Source organism: Erpetoichthys calabaricus, chromosome 8 (genome assembly GCF_900747795.2).
Source record: "Erpetoichthys calabaricus chromosome 8, fErpCal1.3, whole genome shotgun sequence".
NCBI classification, from domain to species: domain Eukaryota; kingdom Metazoa; phylum Chordata; class Cladistia; order Polypteriformes; family Polypteridae; genus Erpetoichthys; species Erpetoichthys calabaricus.
Genome location: NC_041401.2, coordinates 39,517,527 through 39,534,482, shown reverse-complemented (window position 1 = coordinate 39,534,482; position 16,956 = coordinate 39,517,527). Strand labels below are relative to the sequence as shown.

Sequence of the window (16,956 nt, the reverse complement as noted above, 5' to 3'; positions counted from 1 at the left end):
AATACATTTATTTTATATTTTGAGGAAGGTTTATCTCTTTCTTGTAAATTAATGCTGTAGTTTTAAATGTTATTCATACAGTAAATAAGCATGTTTTCAATTGATGAAAATGGACAGTGCCTTTTAAGAGAGCAGCATGTATTAAACAGCTTGATATTTTTATCAAAATGTAGAATATGGTCCTTTGTTTTAAGCGAAACTAGGTGCCATGATATGGGACTTTACAAAATTAAATAAGCATCTCATTGGGAAGTAAAAACTACTGACTAATGGATTTCTTCTCTTTGTGTACTGTCATAATTAACTTTGCTGCCTATTGGCAGATTTTTATAACAATAGGGAAAAAACACCTGAGACAGGATTTAAGAGCTCTAGATGTCTCATAAGGGAACAAGTGAAACTTTAGATTGTGCCTTTCAGTTGTGCCCTTTTACACATGAAGGAGGCCTATTACACATGAAGGTTTGACAGTTCATTGTCAACCACCCAAGTGACTGGAAATCTGTTCAAGGAGCTGATCCCAAGACTCTGTGTAGAGAACAGACGCTGCGTTAAAACTGAGCTCTATTAGCCCCTCAATTCCTGTTGAGTATGACGAGTACTGTTGAGCCCAATATGATTGTTGCTTTCAGGAGAAAATCACCATAAAACTATTGAAACGATAATATCTACTACTATGGCACTTTTTTTAAATATACTGTATATTAAAATGTTTGAAAAGCTCTCACTTTTCACACATCCTCAAATACATGTAAATAAATAGTATAACAAGTACCTTAAGAAACGAAACTAGTTTTATATAGAGATGGACAGTGCTATGTTTATTAAATCCAGGCAGGGTCTTCACAATGGCTACAAAATTGGAACTTTTAAGAAAAGTGACAATTACACACTAATAAAACAGTACCACATTATAACATCTACCCACCATTAATGTGCCTATTTTAAATGCATTCGACACAAAGCACATACTTGGACATACTTGTGCATACGCCAACACTTGGGAAAAGTCACCGATGAACCTAATGTGGATGTCTTTAGAAGGAAATCTGAAGTACCCTGGGAAAAACTACACACAGTCACACAGAGGCATGGGTGAGCTTGCAAAACACAAAGACATGACAAGAATAATATTTGAACTGAGCATTGTGGAGCTGTGACATAGCAGGCCTAACTGCTGTGTCTGTATACACAAAGTGACAATATATCTTAAAATATTAATCTAAATAAGGTTAAAATAAAAATCCAATGAAAGAATTGTCTTAAAAAAATCATATACGCTGATGCAAAAGTACTATAATCTCCCAAGCATGTTTCATCCTATTCTCACTTCCCTTCTTATTTCACACATCTGTTTTTGTTTTATTGTGGTTGATCTTTTGAAGTTTCATTTAATTTATTTTACTACTGGAATGCGAAAGGATGGAAACTTCAAATTTACAGTGCAGGTACATAAAGTATACTTCTCATATGCTGCTTCATTAACAGTCAGGAGAATAATGATTCCTTATAATCTTTACAATATTATGTTGCGTATAAGTGTGTGAAGACTTATAAGTGTCCACATTTCTTTTCAAATTTATTTAAAACAAAGTCATTTTTATTATTTAAATCTTAACTAATACAATTAAAGTATTGAATATGTTTAACTTATATCTATTATAAATGAGGTAAGTGAATTAAAACAGAATGTAAATAAGTACATTTTTTATACTTGTGGAAGGCACTACATGGAAGTAATGCAGTTTTACAGCACTTTGGCCCAAAGTGTGATTCTAAACTGATATAATAACAATAATAATAATTCATTACATTTATATAGCGCTTTTCTCAGTACTCAAAGTGCTATCCACACAGGGAGGAACCGGGAAGTGAACCCACAATCTTCCACAGTCTCCTTACTGCAAAGCAGCAGCACTACCACTGCACCACCTGTGAGGATCTACACCTGTGAGCCATCTACTTGCATACTGTGTGCTTGATACAGTTTTCTCATTTTTTTCTTATGGTTCAAACTGTTCTAGTGTAGGTCAGTTTGTGTTTAACGCTCAGGCAAGTGCTTGCAGCAATTGTTGCTTGGATAACCTCTAATTTCATGTTGTACAGCTCAGAAAACATGTGGGTCATGAATACTATCTGGAAGACTGTATCATGAATTCAGTACTTTGTCTCAAAATACTTATCATCTTGAGATGTCTTTCTTTTCACAATAAACTTCAAAATAGCCCAAAAACATTCAATTTATTAGTGCTGAATTTCCAGTTTAGCAACGCCATCATGGTTTTGCACATCTTACAGAGAGTCTATTGGTAATAAATCCATTCCCTTCTGTCACAAATGCTAAAAGCATGAAATCTCTTCACCCATCATATGTTCTTATTTAATACTCCCTCGCCTATTTTACCTCCCATTTATTTCTCATGGTGAGGGGAGCAGTGTCAACAGAACAAACAGACAGACCAGACATCCATATCAGTTCTGGGATGTAGGTGCTTCCAGGCCATCTAAGTGCTATAATCCTTTCAGAATGTCCAGGGACTGCCCCTTGATCACCCCCTAATATGGCCCATGCCAAATACACTGCCATGTTAAACGCCTTCTAAACTAGATGACCCAAATTACATCAACTGGCTCTTTTAATGCTGAAGATCTGTTTCTCTACATTTCCCCAAATTGCTAGGACCATTTCTCTGTGCCTAAACTTAACTTTAGTAATTTTGGTAACTTGAGTGTTTTAAACTATGAGGTAGGCAAGCTTTCCTGATTGCTTACCATCATGGACCTAAAAGTGTCTCTTACTTACACATCTCTGGTCACATTTTCTCCTTGGCAGTAAGCCACATAGTCAAGGCTGCTCTTCTAGAGTTCTGCTACATGCTTATACTATCTCGGGCATTTGACCTCTTGAGTTTATTTGAGAGGTTAATTAGTTCTGCATGTCTTCTTCAGTGTGCTAGTTACGCCTCTAAAAGTTATCCATTATTACTGAAGAAAGCCAGAAAGCTCCCTGAAACAGGCTAGAACTGAGGTGGATGCTAATCTCTTTAATCAGCAATCCACCCATATTTGGAACATCATGTTTAGAGTATCAATTTGAAAACAAAAAGAAAACAGACTGCACACTCATATCTATGCAAAGCTTCCTATTAGTACGGAAAGATTACATTACACTGCAGTAGACTGGCCCCACTTCCAGGGCTGGTTCCTGCCTTACTTCCTGTACTGCGAGAATTGGCTCCAGGAACCCATAACCATAAACTGACTAATGTTATTTAGGAAATGTACATGGATGGTTAACATGCAAGGAAGTTGGCATAAAACAGAATCACTGAAAATTTTTATTCATGCAATCTGAAATTGCTACACAAATAGCTTTTAACTGATTGACCCTGCCAGCACCCTGTTGCAGTGCACAGTAACACACACATCTAGGACCAGTGCATTTTGAGTCTGGGTGTAAAAATATATAACGGACTTATTTCAAACTGTTAACACTACAGAAAAATATAAGAGTAGTTAAAACAATTTCTTTAATTATTGTTTATCTATGCAGGTATTTTAAGAGCCTACTTGTTGAATCTGGCTAAGTAAGTGAAGACAGAATCCCCAGTCCCCTGAGACAGTTTTAAGAGTCGCGGTCCCAAAACTGATGAACAAAAAAAAAAAATAACAGTGTCAACCATTTTCCTTTAGTTTTAATAATGTTAGACACTTTTTACCCAAGGTAACAACCAACCATCTTGTAGCTAACCAAAAATAGGATGTTGCAGTGAAGACATACCTCTTTGTAAAGCTGATGTTGAATGAAGATGAATATAACAGTACGTATTTGACACCTGTGGTTGCCCACCATCATCCAGGTTACCCGAACCTGGCAAACTTCCTCTTGAACCCTGGAGATCGATAGTCGTAAAGTGAGATAGACTAAGGCGACTGAGGACACAAACAAAATGGCAAGGGTAGTGTATCAAAGGTGCTCAGGGTCTGCAAGTACCCTCAGGAGTGGTTGATCGCTTCTGATCCTTGAGTGCTCAGTAGGAGTGACCCTGCCCCATAAGCGCCATCTGTTTACTCTTTTGAGGGCCACATTTCCGACTGCCTGCTTCTTCCCCATAGCACCAGCTCAGCCATGATCCTGCTCTTTCACCTCTTTCATTTAACCTCCTGACTGTCTTACTCTTTTCTTACTCTCAAAATCTCTCTCTTGGTCTGTCCTACTCATGCATCTTTGTAATACTATGGGCACAGTGTCCTAACTATGACCTGCACGGGGTCAATGATGAAACCAGAAACAATCGCACACTCACATGAAAGCGTGATTAGCCCCCAGTCTCCCCATTAAAAACCCCCTCAAGGGTTAGTTCGTACATTTCTTTTTTACTTTTGGAATATCCACAAATCTGGCTAAGGTATAGGATTTTTAGAAAATACACGGATACATTGTTGAGTGTTGAATGTGTCATCTTGTTATGAGATGATTAATGGGACTTTTAATCATTTGATTCTTTTAGTAGCAGCATGCCCCATTGTTATGTGTGTTAGTGTGGAGATGTGCATATGCCAGCATGTACTGGTGTTAATTGATGATTGCCAGGAGGAAGCCACGTGATAATCTGGAATCACTGGCTAAGCCCAAAAAGGTGTATAAAAGGGAATGAGTTAGTGCAGAGATAGGAAGATAGAAAAGATAAAATGATCACTGGCTGTGAGAGATAATGTGTAAGGAGGATGAGCTTGATGGCATCCGTCTTACTAATTGCGGAGGGCAGGATAGAGGGCTGAATGAGAGCTGTGAGAGCTGGAAGTGCTCTCATCAGCTGAACAGCTGAAAGCTGGGCTGTTGAGAGAAAGCAAGGCCAAGGGAGCTAATGGAAGGAAGGGGATCTGACATGGTGGCACCCAAGGATGGGCATGACACCATGGGAACTGCAGGTACCAGCTGAGGTGACAATTCGGGTCCACGGATACAAGAAGAGGTGCCAGATCATGGGGGTGCAGTGTGCTGCATCTGGGGGAATTCTTAGTGTTCTGACAAGGACAAGAAAAGAGAAATAAGGCACGGCATAGAGTTAACCTCTCTCTTATGGATTTTAACTTACTTATTGGATTTTAAACACCAAAGAACATTCAATTTGATTTTAGGGCATGATTTTATGGATCAATAATTTGTTGAAATATTTATTGTTATGGGACCAAGCACTTTGCATTCTCTATGTTTGGTATAACAGCATGCACACGTCATTGCAAATATGCACTGGATGAATCCTTTAAACGGAATGAAGCAGCAATGAAGTCAAGGTGGCCCCACTTCCTGGGGATTCACCCACAAAGTACTCAGAATGGGGACACATTTAAAAACATTGTACATAATTAAAATAAAAATAAAAATACACAAAATGTAAAAAATATAATTCAATAATAACATTGAAACAACACATAAATACAAGCCTGAGAGAAAACTCTAGAAGAAACACAACAATAAGGCGTTTGACAAACATGAGGAGAAAATTCAGTTCATCGAGCTTATTTATTTAGCTGATTGCTAAGTTGCCATGTATCTCTTCCAGATACTTTTTTAAAGGTTATCAGCATTTTCACTTCAACTGGCTTGGTAGTTTGTTCTAGATTGTCATGACCCTATGTGTGAGGCAGTTTCTATGGACAGAGAAACCAAGCACAAGCAATATCTGAAAGGAACCATAAGAAGTCCAAGTTGACCAAACAAGGCTCCTAACATGTATCTTGACTACATGGATTTGTTAATAGCCTTTCACACCTTAAGGGAGTTGATGGTTTCTCCTTTTACAAACAAATAAATGGCAGTGACCATGACATTCCATTGTTTAAAATAATGTACTTGCTTCAGCTTTAATATTCTCTCATTAATAATTTCTACCTACAGTTTAGAGTTACTGGGTGTTGTAGATTTATGGAACTGATTTAAGCAGTTTTTTTGGCTATCATTTTTTTTTTAATTTTGAATTCAAGAAGCAAAAACAATTATCAATCTTGGAGAAAAAAAAAAACTGAAGTAGCATAATTCAACAACTGGGATTTTAGTGTTTTTTAGATGCAGATATGTGGGTGGTGGAAATGAAGGTGTTAACACATGATTTTCTTTTAAGGGTGCAATTGATAGTAATGACACTGACCCCAGATTTGTCCTATATTGAAACAAATTCTCGATAGGTTTTGAACCACTATATATTCGCAACATACCGTACACAACATCACATGCTGGAGAAAGGGTACAGATTGGAAGAAATACTAAACTGCTTTTATTTTCATGTTTTACCTTTATGACCTAGTCATCATTTAATTAATTAATTAAGGGTGCCACCATTTTTAAAGAAGTCTGTTCCTATGATGTTGTGTGTCACCAGTCAAATAATACAATCACTGTACTATATGTAGCATCATGACAGCCATGATATAAAGGAGTGTCTTGCAAATTTAATGATGCCTGAACTTTTTTAAAAATTAAAAGAGTTGAGCAAACAATTTAGTTTAGGAATCTGCCTTTGAGTTTGTTTTGTTTCAACTTTAACTTAGCATTACCCTATAAATTAGGTGTAGGTTCATCTATATATGTACCGATTTATGGTCTACATGATAATTATCCTGGAAGATCCTTCAGTGAAAACCAAAGCCAAGTTATCAGTGAAGATATTTAATGGAAGATTTTAATAGTCAGGGGAACAATAACATTAAAATTACAGAACAGTGTGAATTAGAGCATAATTTTACTCAATTTGGACTCCCTGTGAGATATTGAAGAAGAAAAAGAATACTACAAAGAAGTTTTGCTGGAAAAACATGATGGGTCAGATATTGCCTGAATTTCGGGTAGTCCTGAACAACTAGGGCAGATGTGGAAACAGTAGAGTGCATTCAGAATGAAAATTTTGTGACTGGTTTAAAAATTTCATTCCATTCATTAGATAATAAAAGCTTGTAAGTGGGACTTGTTAGGAGGAGTGAATAAAAAATTAACGAAAACTCTCAGTTGTTATAATATAAGTTAGCCAAAGGCTACTTTACTAAAACGTTTAAGTGAATTATGTGAAATACTAAGTCTTATTTGCCAATATAAAATATTTTATATATTTGACAATATTTTAAAATGTTTAACACTGTACATGCAGATGATACACAAAAAATAGGAATCCCTGTATTTATATTATTATGTCACTTTTTAACTCGCTTAATCCAGACCAAGGTAGCAGGAATGCTGGAGGATATCTCAGTTAGCACAGGGCGCAGCAGGAAACGGCAAAAGTTCATTATAAAATTTCATTGAGAGACATTGATCAGGTAAAGACTAATTATGTAAGTCATGCAGTAATGACACTGGTCTGTAAAAATTCTGAATTTAAAGGAGTAAAAATTAATTCTAGACAGTTGTGTAAGGTCTCAGAGAGTGGTCATCAATTATAATGCAAAAGAATGCTTTTTCGGTATTTGACTGGTTAAGACGTGCATTTTCCAACTTATAAGGTAAAGAAAATATTTGCTGTATCATTACAACTTAAGTGAAATTTCAGTATATCAACTGTCACAACTCATGCTATTCACAGTACCCATCCAGAAATGTCCATGTTGTACATAGAGCCCTTTTGTTATCTAACAGGATAATTCTGCAATATGTGACATTCAACAGTTTATATTTATACTAGGGGGCTCCGCCCCCTGCTCGCTTCGCTCGCCAACCCCTGGTGTTGGGAATGACAAAGAGCGTGATGTATGAATGAGATATAGAATAGTGTGACGGTGTAGATGATGCAAATAGAAAGCAAACAATAAAGTGTGTGGCACAGTGTAAAGGTTTATTTGAAAATTTCTTTGTACACGCCGTTTAAGTGTAAAAGGTAATTCCAGTTCAGAACTTGTAAGGTCATTTAAGATGGTTATTGTTGTGATCAGAGTCAAGTTTGTCAGAGCTTAGAAAGAGTTGTGTCTCTCCAGGAAGTAATGGAATGACTTGGGTATTTATGTTTTCCACATTAATATTTTTTGGACATAATATAGTGCGTTGTGTTAAAAGGGGCATTTGGTCTAATGAGATTGCTGTTCCAAATCTCTCTGTAACTAAGTCGTCGCAGATAAAAGGCTTGAGGAATTGTAATAATATGTGGGTGAAGTCCATCTGTATTGGTGAGTGTACCATCTCTCAGTTGTAATAAGCAATTGTTATGATCTGGTTCTGGACATCGTATCTTTTTTACCAACTGTATCTTTTGAAAGCAATGCCAATTGTCTGTGTATTTTAAGGTGCACTGAACAATAGCTGAGTGCATGGCATCTGGAAGAATAGCTAATCACTGTCTAAAATCTCCTCCTCATAAAAGTACCTTTCCTCCAAATCGAATATTATTATTCATAAACGTTTGTTAATGCCATTGAACATTCATCAATAAACAACATTTTTTCAAGACGGATGTCACGTGCAGTGCCACCGTTAATGTTCATAGTGGATTCCGATTTGTAGGATCTAATGTAGTTGATAAAGATTTCACTTTCAGGTACATCGTCAGTTATAAGCTTCTGTAGATATTCAGTATATGAATGTAAAGAAGGCAGTCTAATTTGACCCTTTTGACAACAACGTGTAAATGTATAACTTGTATTGCCAGTTGTTTCTTCAGGGAAGTGAACTGAATGACAATGATTGCAAATGACATTCATTAATCCGAATGAATTTTCCTGGTGTATGTTTTGCTTGTGCCGTTTGAGAGGCGCGTTGTTGCATGTGTATTATTTGGGACGTGTTGTTTTGGAGCTGTAATCGATTTGCCTGTGCTGTGTGAGAAGCCCGTTGTAGCCTTCGCTGCCATTAACGTATGTCTGAGACGGGAGGTGTTTCGTTTTGAATCCGTGCCTGTTGCGATGCAGCACTTTGATTGATAGTTTGCGTCATGTGGATCTAGGATGTAGATTTGTGCATATTAAATGAACTATTGTAGGATCTAATGCAGTTCATAAAGTTTTTACTTTTAGGTACATCGTTAGTTAGAAGCTTTAGTTGAGCTTTGCGTATTTGGAGTCGAGTCATTTTTTCTTTTAGAAATATGGATAAGTAATAAGGAGTATTGCACTCACTGTTAATATGGAGCCTTTTCTGCGGTTGAACGGTTAATAGTGCCTTATTGTAATGAGATCCACCTATGCTGCATAGCCGTCTATTTTGTTGTTTCTTTCGTGTTCGTGTGTTTGTTCCTGTTATCCTTTCCTTTTCGTTTTGTACCCGTGACCGTGTATTCATGACTTGTTTCTTTCTCAGCATGCGAAATATGGATAAGTAATATGGAGGATCGCAGTCACTGTTAATGTGTTTCCTTTTCTGCAGTTGAACGGTTAATAGTGCTTTATTGTAAGGAGATCCACCAATGCTGACACCTATGCTGTCTAGTGTGAAGGTGTTGATGTTCACTTTAGAATATGTGGCTTTGGGTGTCACTTCTTATGGATGTGTGTGTGTGTGTGTGTGGGGGGGGGGGGGGGTTGAGGATTGTTGTCGCGCGAGCGTCTTCTTTCTTTTTGTGTTCCTGTGTCTTGTTGAATCCCCCTGTTTGTGTGTGTCCCGTCCCTTGCTTGTAGGGTCTGTGGGGTGGTTTTGTGTTCTTTTTTTTGTGTTCCATAGCAGGGGTAGGCAACGTCGGTCCTGGAGTGCCACAGTATGTGCAGGTTTTTGTTCCAACCCAGTTCCTTAACGAGAACTCAATTATTGCTGATGAAGCACATATTGCTTAAGTGACATTTTAATGCTTCATTTTAGTGGTCTCGCTTGTTAAGGTTCTCCAACCTTAATTGCTTATTTCAATCTTAAACTGCTGCATTCAGTGTTGTAATTGCTCCTTATTAGCAATAAGATGTAAAACAGGGGTAGGCAATGTCGGTCCTGGTGAGCCGCAGTGGCTACAGGTTTTCATTCAACCCAATTGCTTAATTAGAAACCAATCATTGCCAATCTCAGACCTTATTTAATTTTATGGCTTGTTAGTCTGTGCAATGTAAGGCTTTTATATCGTAGATTTTTTTCCTTTCCAAGGATATCATCCAAATGATTTGAAGCCTAAAACAGATCATTTTCAGTCTGTCACATTTTTCTATTAAGTGTTTTATTAAATCAAACCGTGCATGATGAACACACACAGATGTAATTGGAAAAAAGCTAGCTGGAGAACTGCTGGCTGCTTTGTCTTTTACATCTTATTGCTAATAAGGAGCAATTAAAACACTGAATGCAGCAGTTTAAGATTGAAATAAGCAATTAAGGTTGGAGAACCTTAACAAGCGAGACCACTAAAATGAAGCATTAAAATGTCACTTAAGCAATATGTGCTTCATCAGCAATAATTGAGTTCTCGTTAAGGAACTGGGTTGGAACAAAAACCTGCACATACTGTGGCACTCCAGGACCGACGTTGCCTACCCCTGTTCCATAGGCTTGTTGAATCCCCCTCTTGATGTGTGTCCCGGGGGGGGGTGCCTTGCTGTTGTGCGCGAGCCTCTATTTTTTTTTTTTTGGGTCTAGTCTCGTGTGCAATGTGTTTCGTGCTTTGCCTGCGTTTCCTCATTTCTCCATTTTTCCTGTGCTCACTCCTTTTTTCTGTGGTCTTGTCCGCCTCTCGCGGCCCCTCATCCGCCTCTCTCGCCCTCTTTTGTCCGCCTTTCTCGGCTCCTCAGCCGACTCTCGCGGACTGTTTTTAGCGCCTGCGCAGTACGTCTTTTTGCAGCTACGGCCCATTGCCGGATGTGCCTGCGTCCATCATCCGGTTTAGCATTCTCGGTTAGTAATATGGATTGTCCATGTTTAAGTCTAAACATTTTGGTTAATTATGAATTTCACAATAAGATTAATATGAAACACGCATTTTATAATTTCTGTTATATTAAAATCAGAAACTTTGCAACACTACTAACTAGAACTGTCTCCAACTCCAGGTTACAGAAGAGCATGAAAATTGATTTATTTAGAAAACAAAAACTGATATAATCAAACAGAAAACTGAGAGGCGAGAAACATCACTTTTATCTGTATTTGAGAATTAAACAGTGTTCAAGAAGCTTGTTTTTTGTAAATTATTGTGAGTCATTGTACAGAACTTTTGGTGGACAGTGGCTCAAAAGAGCCACTACTTTTCTCTGCTGGCAACACAAATTAGATGATCTTCAAGTCTCCGACTTAAAGTTTAAATCAGAACAATATATTCGATTTCTTTCCACTGTTCTGTTATTTCACTGAATAATAATTTCAGTTTGTTTGCGCTAATGCGATCTTCACTATCATTTTTTTGAGACTTTTGAATTTTCGTACTTCCATTATCTCTAACCTGCTGTGCATGTGTACTGCGCCAACATTTTTGAACTTTTTACAACATTCTACTTTGTCATCTACTCTTTGTCGTTTATTTCCGGCCCCGGGCGTGGTTAAATCTCTTTCTTGTGGGACATATAACGCTGCTCGGGTTGTGAACGCACGCTAAGGAGATGCAGTTGGATCATCTGCTGGCTTGCTGCTGCTGGCAAGCTGCATGTTCTGCTTGTCGCACTGTGCATTGATAATTTAAAAGCATGTACAGCAGCTGTCCTTTTGTCTCACTGCCTTGTCTCACGTGATGTTAAAGTGTCTTCTGAGAAGATCACATCTCTTTACTATCATTTTTTTGAGACTTTCGAATTTTAGTACTTTCATTATCTCTAACCTGCTCTGCATGTGTATCGCACCAACGTTTTTGAATTCTTTATGACGTTCTACTTTGTCATCTACTCTTTGTCTTTTATTTCCGACCCCGGGCTGGTTAAATCTCATGGCACAAAGTCTCGTCTTGCGGGACGTGAAAGTGTCTCTCTGAGAAAATCATGTCTCGTCTCTCCTCCAAAGATGTTTTTATTATAATGGAGAGACATAAAATTAGGATGTAACTTCAGGGGCATTAATTAAACACAGTTTCGGCAAAAACTCTTTGTCCATGATTTCTAATTATGTTAGGATTATCAGAAAAGACACAACACCCATGCTTCTTAATGAGATGAAAGAGCAAATAAAATATTCCAATCAAGTTACATGGAATATTAAATGCAGGTTCTTTCCATCTTAAAAACAAGCGTTCACATGCTCAACTCAGAAGCTACCTATTGTAGGTCAGATTTTCAGGAAGCCGCTAGAACTGCTCATCTGGTACCATACATTGTTATTAGGCTTTCAGCAAGAAAAGTACAATTTTTACGGTCCAGAACTGTCAAGTACATTGCAAAATTAATTTATATATACTATATTTATTAAGATCACACAGTTTCAAAAACAAAACAAAAAATACCCTTTTCCTGTCTAGGTATTGTCAGCTTTGGAGTTTTATAACAAAATCATCTTTTGGATCCCATGTTTGCATAGACTGCAATGACTTGATCTTTGTTCATATTGATATCTTTCTCTATCAAAAGAGGGAGAAGATCAAATGGCCATTCTTGTCTACATACTGTAGGTTTTTGAGTTGAGATTTAATCTAATTAAATTTTGCTCAGTGCTTGCTTTTGATTAAGGAATTAAGACACCGATTTTCAGCAATTCAGATAGTGTTAGGAAACACTAAATTAGCATTGAACTCTTTGAATATACCAAACTTTGCTTGGGTACATTCTTTAAGGAAGTTTATGTAGAATTATATACTCTCAGCTCTGTTAGTAGACCTAGTCTGAGAGAGCGCGAATGGCACTGAAAATCTGAAACACAAATCCAAGACTGGTCTCACTTTTTCTCCCAGAGCAAGTGGACCTGCATGCCGACAGAGGTACGTTCTCACAGATGCTTATGGTTTATTTGCTTATGTGCTGACTTGAGAAACAAAAACTGCTGTGCATTGTGAAAATGTTAAAACATTTCCTCAGTCACAGAAATCTACAACTTTTTGCACATTTTAAAATTGTGCTAACCACTTGACCAAATGAAACTCAGCATTAACTTTAATTTAAAAACACAAACAGGAGCTATCTTTGTAACTGTGAACCATATGTGACCATAGAATATTTAATGTCAGTAACACAACTCAAAATCAATCCCAATTTGAAAATAAAACTATAAATTCTAAGCAATATCATTAATTTGAATACTTGAAACCAATATTTTTGCTATTGTTAAAATGTACATATATTATATAAAAAAATATTTTTCAGTATTCCTGCCTTACATCTGATGCAAAATGGATAGGCTCCTGTACTGGTGGCCCTGAAATGGTTTAGGTGTAAGTGATAATGGATAGATGTATGAGTATTCTTCAGTAAATGACCTACTCTGCTGCTGTGCTGTATAAGTCATCTCTGAAAGCAGTTCAAACTAAATGTGTTCAACAGCATTAATATGGCTGGCTTTAAGTATATTGATAACCAATCCACAACTTCAAATCAAATCTTTTTGGCACAATACGTTTACAATAACATGTTATTTTTTGTTTGCTTAATATAACCAGTACAATCAAGTGCAAATTGTGCAAATTAAAGATCACATGCAGTGAAAACAATTTACAAAAATCAACAAACTAAATAAAAACATGGGCTCAGTTATGGGAAGCACTTTCTGTCCCCTGGTGGTAGTAGCGGAGTAGAGAATGAAAACAAAACAGATGGCCATTATAAACAATGCTACATATCCTCTCCCTGGACATCTAGCCAGCAAATTATTTAGTAGAAGTGTGTTAAGTAAAACTATTGGGGCTCCTTTATACCTACATCAATACACCTTATAAAAAGGAGAATGGGGAAGGAAGATGATTTATTACCCAGACGGGAGGCCAGACCGGATCATCAGACAAATTGTCTGCAGGACAGAAAAATAAATTTGTACCCAGCTGGTATGATTGAGCGAAATTATTAACAGAAGCCGGGGACTGGAAGTTGTTCCATCCTCCATTAACCAGGTAGCAGTAGTCCTCATATGGCAACCCAATCGGGACACTCGCAGGAGAGAGTGCAAGGGAGTTGGAGTCTGGAAGTGAAGCCCTGTCAAGGTTCCTGGGTACTGACACAGGGCTCTGTTGGGGGAGATCTTTCCCACTTTTTTTATGGCCCAGAAGTGCTTCCTCGAAAACATGGTGCCCTACCAGAAGCATTCCTGGGTCCAGCTTAAAAGGTCAATGAGTCAGAGTTGGGAGGCAGCAGACAATTCTCAGTGGAGGCAGAAAGGAGGAAGAATTATTTGGCTTTTTGTTTTTTTGTTTTTTTGCTTGTACCTTCTGTGAATAAATACCTTTTATTTTATCATAACAACACGTTGGATACTACTGTGTCTTGGGCTCAGTGGCGCCCCCCTGTGGTCACTATCTTTATAATGTCTCGCTGTGACTGGGACTGTTCTTTTTATCTTCAGCCAAGTCAGATGTTTCCTTTCTATTTAGCCATTATGGTATTTATTTGAGAGGGGGTTTGTTGTTAGTCAAAATAATAATATTTATTTATTAAGGTTCAGTAAAAAGCCACAAACAAAGAATGACCAACCTGCCTATCTATCTAATTCATGAACCCCATTGTGGTTACTGTCTGTTTGACATTTATACATTCTCTGTGTTTTGGTGGGTAAGACATCATGCTCTTTCACTTAAATCCTAAAGATGATTAGTTTAGTTTGCAACTTTATTGGTATACTGTTTGTAAATTGTTACCTGCACTGTGGTAGTTCCTACCAATATTGCTTATTCAATTAAATTTACTCTTATTTTTGAATAGTGCTTGTTATACTGTATATAGTGTAACAGACCCAGGGGGCTTGCATAGGTTTTCTATTGTAAAGTCATGTCAAAAATAATTGAATATCACTTATCATCTCCTGTGACCCAGAACTGGTTGAAATGCATTCATAAATTAACAGATGTACAAATAGCATATATCTACAGTATATAAACACAAACGCACACATATACAGTACATTTTATATATATATATATATATATATATATATATACACATAATATATTCATTAACAAAAAATGTAAATTGAAAAAAGTCCTTAAATATCCCCAATGCTGGTATTTAAAAGTTGTTAGACTTGCTAACTTTGTAGTTTGCAATGATTGTCTTTACTGGCATTCCTATTTACGACTCAGCACATTTCCTCATAGTATCTTTGTTGCTGTGACAACAGAAAAAATCTTGACAGACATGTTTCACCTTCAGATTGCATTCCAATATCACCAACATGTTAAAGCACTGAAGGATATTTCCATAGATTTCAAGATTGTTGTAAATGTTAACTCTAATGCTGTTAAAAGTAACTTTATTCAGTTGTTTTGTTTTTTTAACTCCACGCATTTGAGCTCCTAAACAAGCACTGACCCAGGTCCTTTCAAGGTAATACAGTAGTGCATCTTTGACACTGTAAAATATTGATCTAGATCCTACATAATGTTATCAGTAACAACCAGAGAAACAGAGACGGTAGTAATCAATTACCATAATTATTATTATGTATATGGGAGATGTCATTATCCATGTCAGCTTCCAAAATCAACAAGGCATTGTAAGATGATGGAACTGGTAACACATTGCAGAAAATTATATACTGTATGAAGAGAAAATGATTTGTAACCAGGTATAGGAATGATTACATAACAGCAGCTTCTTTTACTATAGATTTACTGTGATATGTGACTTCCATGTGTCTGGGTTACCTGGAGTAGAGAGCTGAAGTCAACACGTGAAAAGAGTGCAGAAATAACAACAGTGTGTTAGAAGAAAATACATAATCTGTGGTCATTAACTGACATTTGATGTAGGTGGCAGCATAATGTTTTCTAATAAGTTTATTACAATGTGAAAGTTTGTCATAATAATAACATTAATAACAACAACAAATTTTATTGATATCGTTCCTTTCCCATGGTCAAGGTGCTTCATAATTGGTCAGGTTACAAATAAGGTAACTAACCTAGGAGGGTGCAAGTGATGCTGTCTCACATAACCATTCCAATTTACGTTAGGTATTGTAGTTTGGGAAAGAGTCAATTTAATAATAAGGTGAATGCACACTGGGGGTTTATTAGCATATGACTAAAAAAGCAGCGCACCTACCATGACCCTCGCCTCCTCCCCCCGCCCAATAACCCGACCCCTGTTGCTTCCAGTAGTGATATGCAGGACTAGAGACAATAATGACATTCTGAAACTCTACATCCCCCCTACACTGCGACAATCACTGGAAACAGGTGTAAAGCTAAGACCTCCACCTCAACATGTGAGCAAATCCAATCACTGCCTGCCTAATGAGAAGCTCCTTAATTATCTGCCAGCAAGTGCGTGAACTATTATTTTTAAAACATGAAGTCAGCCTGATTAGCCATATGTTAGTTACAGCATTGAATCAGGATGTTGCAGAGCAAATCAGAAGGTGACGAAATCCACATTTCACAGTTTATCGACCTAAAAACGGAGCCAAGATCCCCCCTAAGTACACTGAATATTTTAAACGACACTCTTAAGTGTGGGCGAAGTGTTCTTTTTCTAGTGACAGCTCGCAAATGCGAGTCGCTCTACTATCTCCCCCTCACCCCCCCTTCCCATTGCCGCACACACGAATAAAGTCCAGTGTACTGACCTGTGAGGTGCAGGCAGCAGCAACATTTAGCCCGAATCCAGCGAAAGCACAAACGGAAGGAACCGCATCCCCTCTCGCTTTTCATTCTGCCTGACTTTTGCTCATTGCAGACCGAAGCTTAAAAGTAGCCCGTCGGAGCTGGCAGCCTTGCGATCAGAGCCGCCACTTTCCAGCTCGCTAGTTTACTATGCATCTGGGCCAGTTTCCAGAGCGGGGAGGATCGCGGCGAGCAGGGCGGGACTTTTTCGGAGCTTCTGTCTACAGATCGGCAGGACGGAAAAAAAGAGAAAAAACAAAAACGCGACGAGCTCGGGTTACGCTGCCTTTACACTTGGAAAGTTTTAATAGGAATCGGCGAGATAAAACTTTCCTGC

The 16,956-nt window shown here is 37.6% G+C and overlaps 1 protein-coding gene across 9 annotated transcripts in view; it reads right to left on the bottom strand.

Moving 5' to 3' along the window:
- The window catches only part of kalrna (kalirin RhoGEF kinase a), a 797,086-nt gene that overhangs the window by 130,502 nt on the left and 649,628 nt on the right, over positions 1–16,956 (bottom strand). Inside the window, exon 1 of one of the 9 annotated variants that reach the window (XM_051930999.1) lies at positions 16,583–16,781. The exons of the other annotated variants lie outside the window; for them this stretch is intronic. Coding sequence (XP_051786959.1) covers positions 16,583–16,667 — 85 coding nt within the window. The 5' untranslated portion in view covers positions 16,668–16,781. Of the gene's footprint in view, positions 1–16,582; positions 16,782–16,956 lie in introns of those variants that run through there. 9 annotated transcript variants of the gene reach the window in all.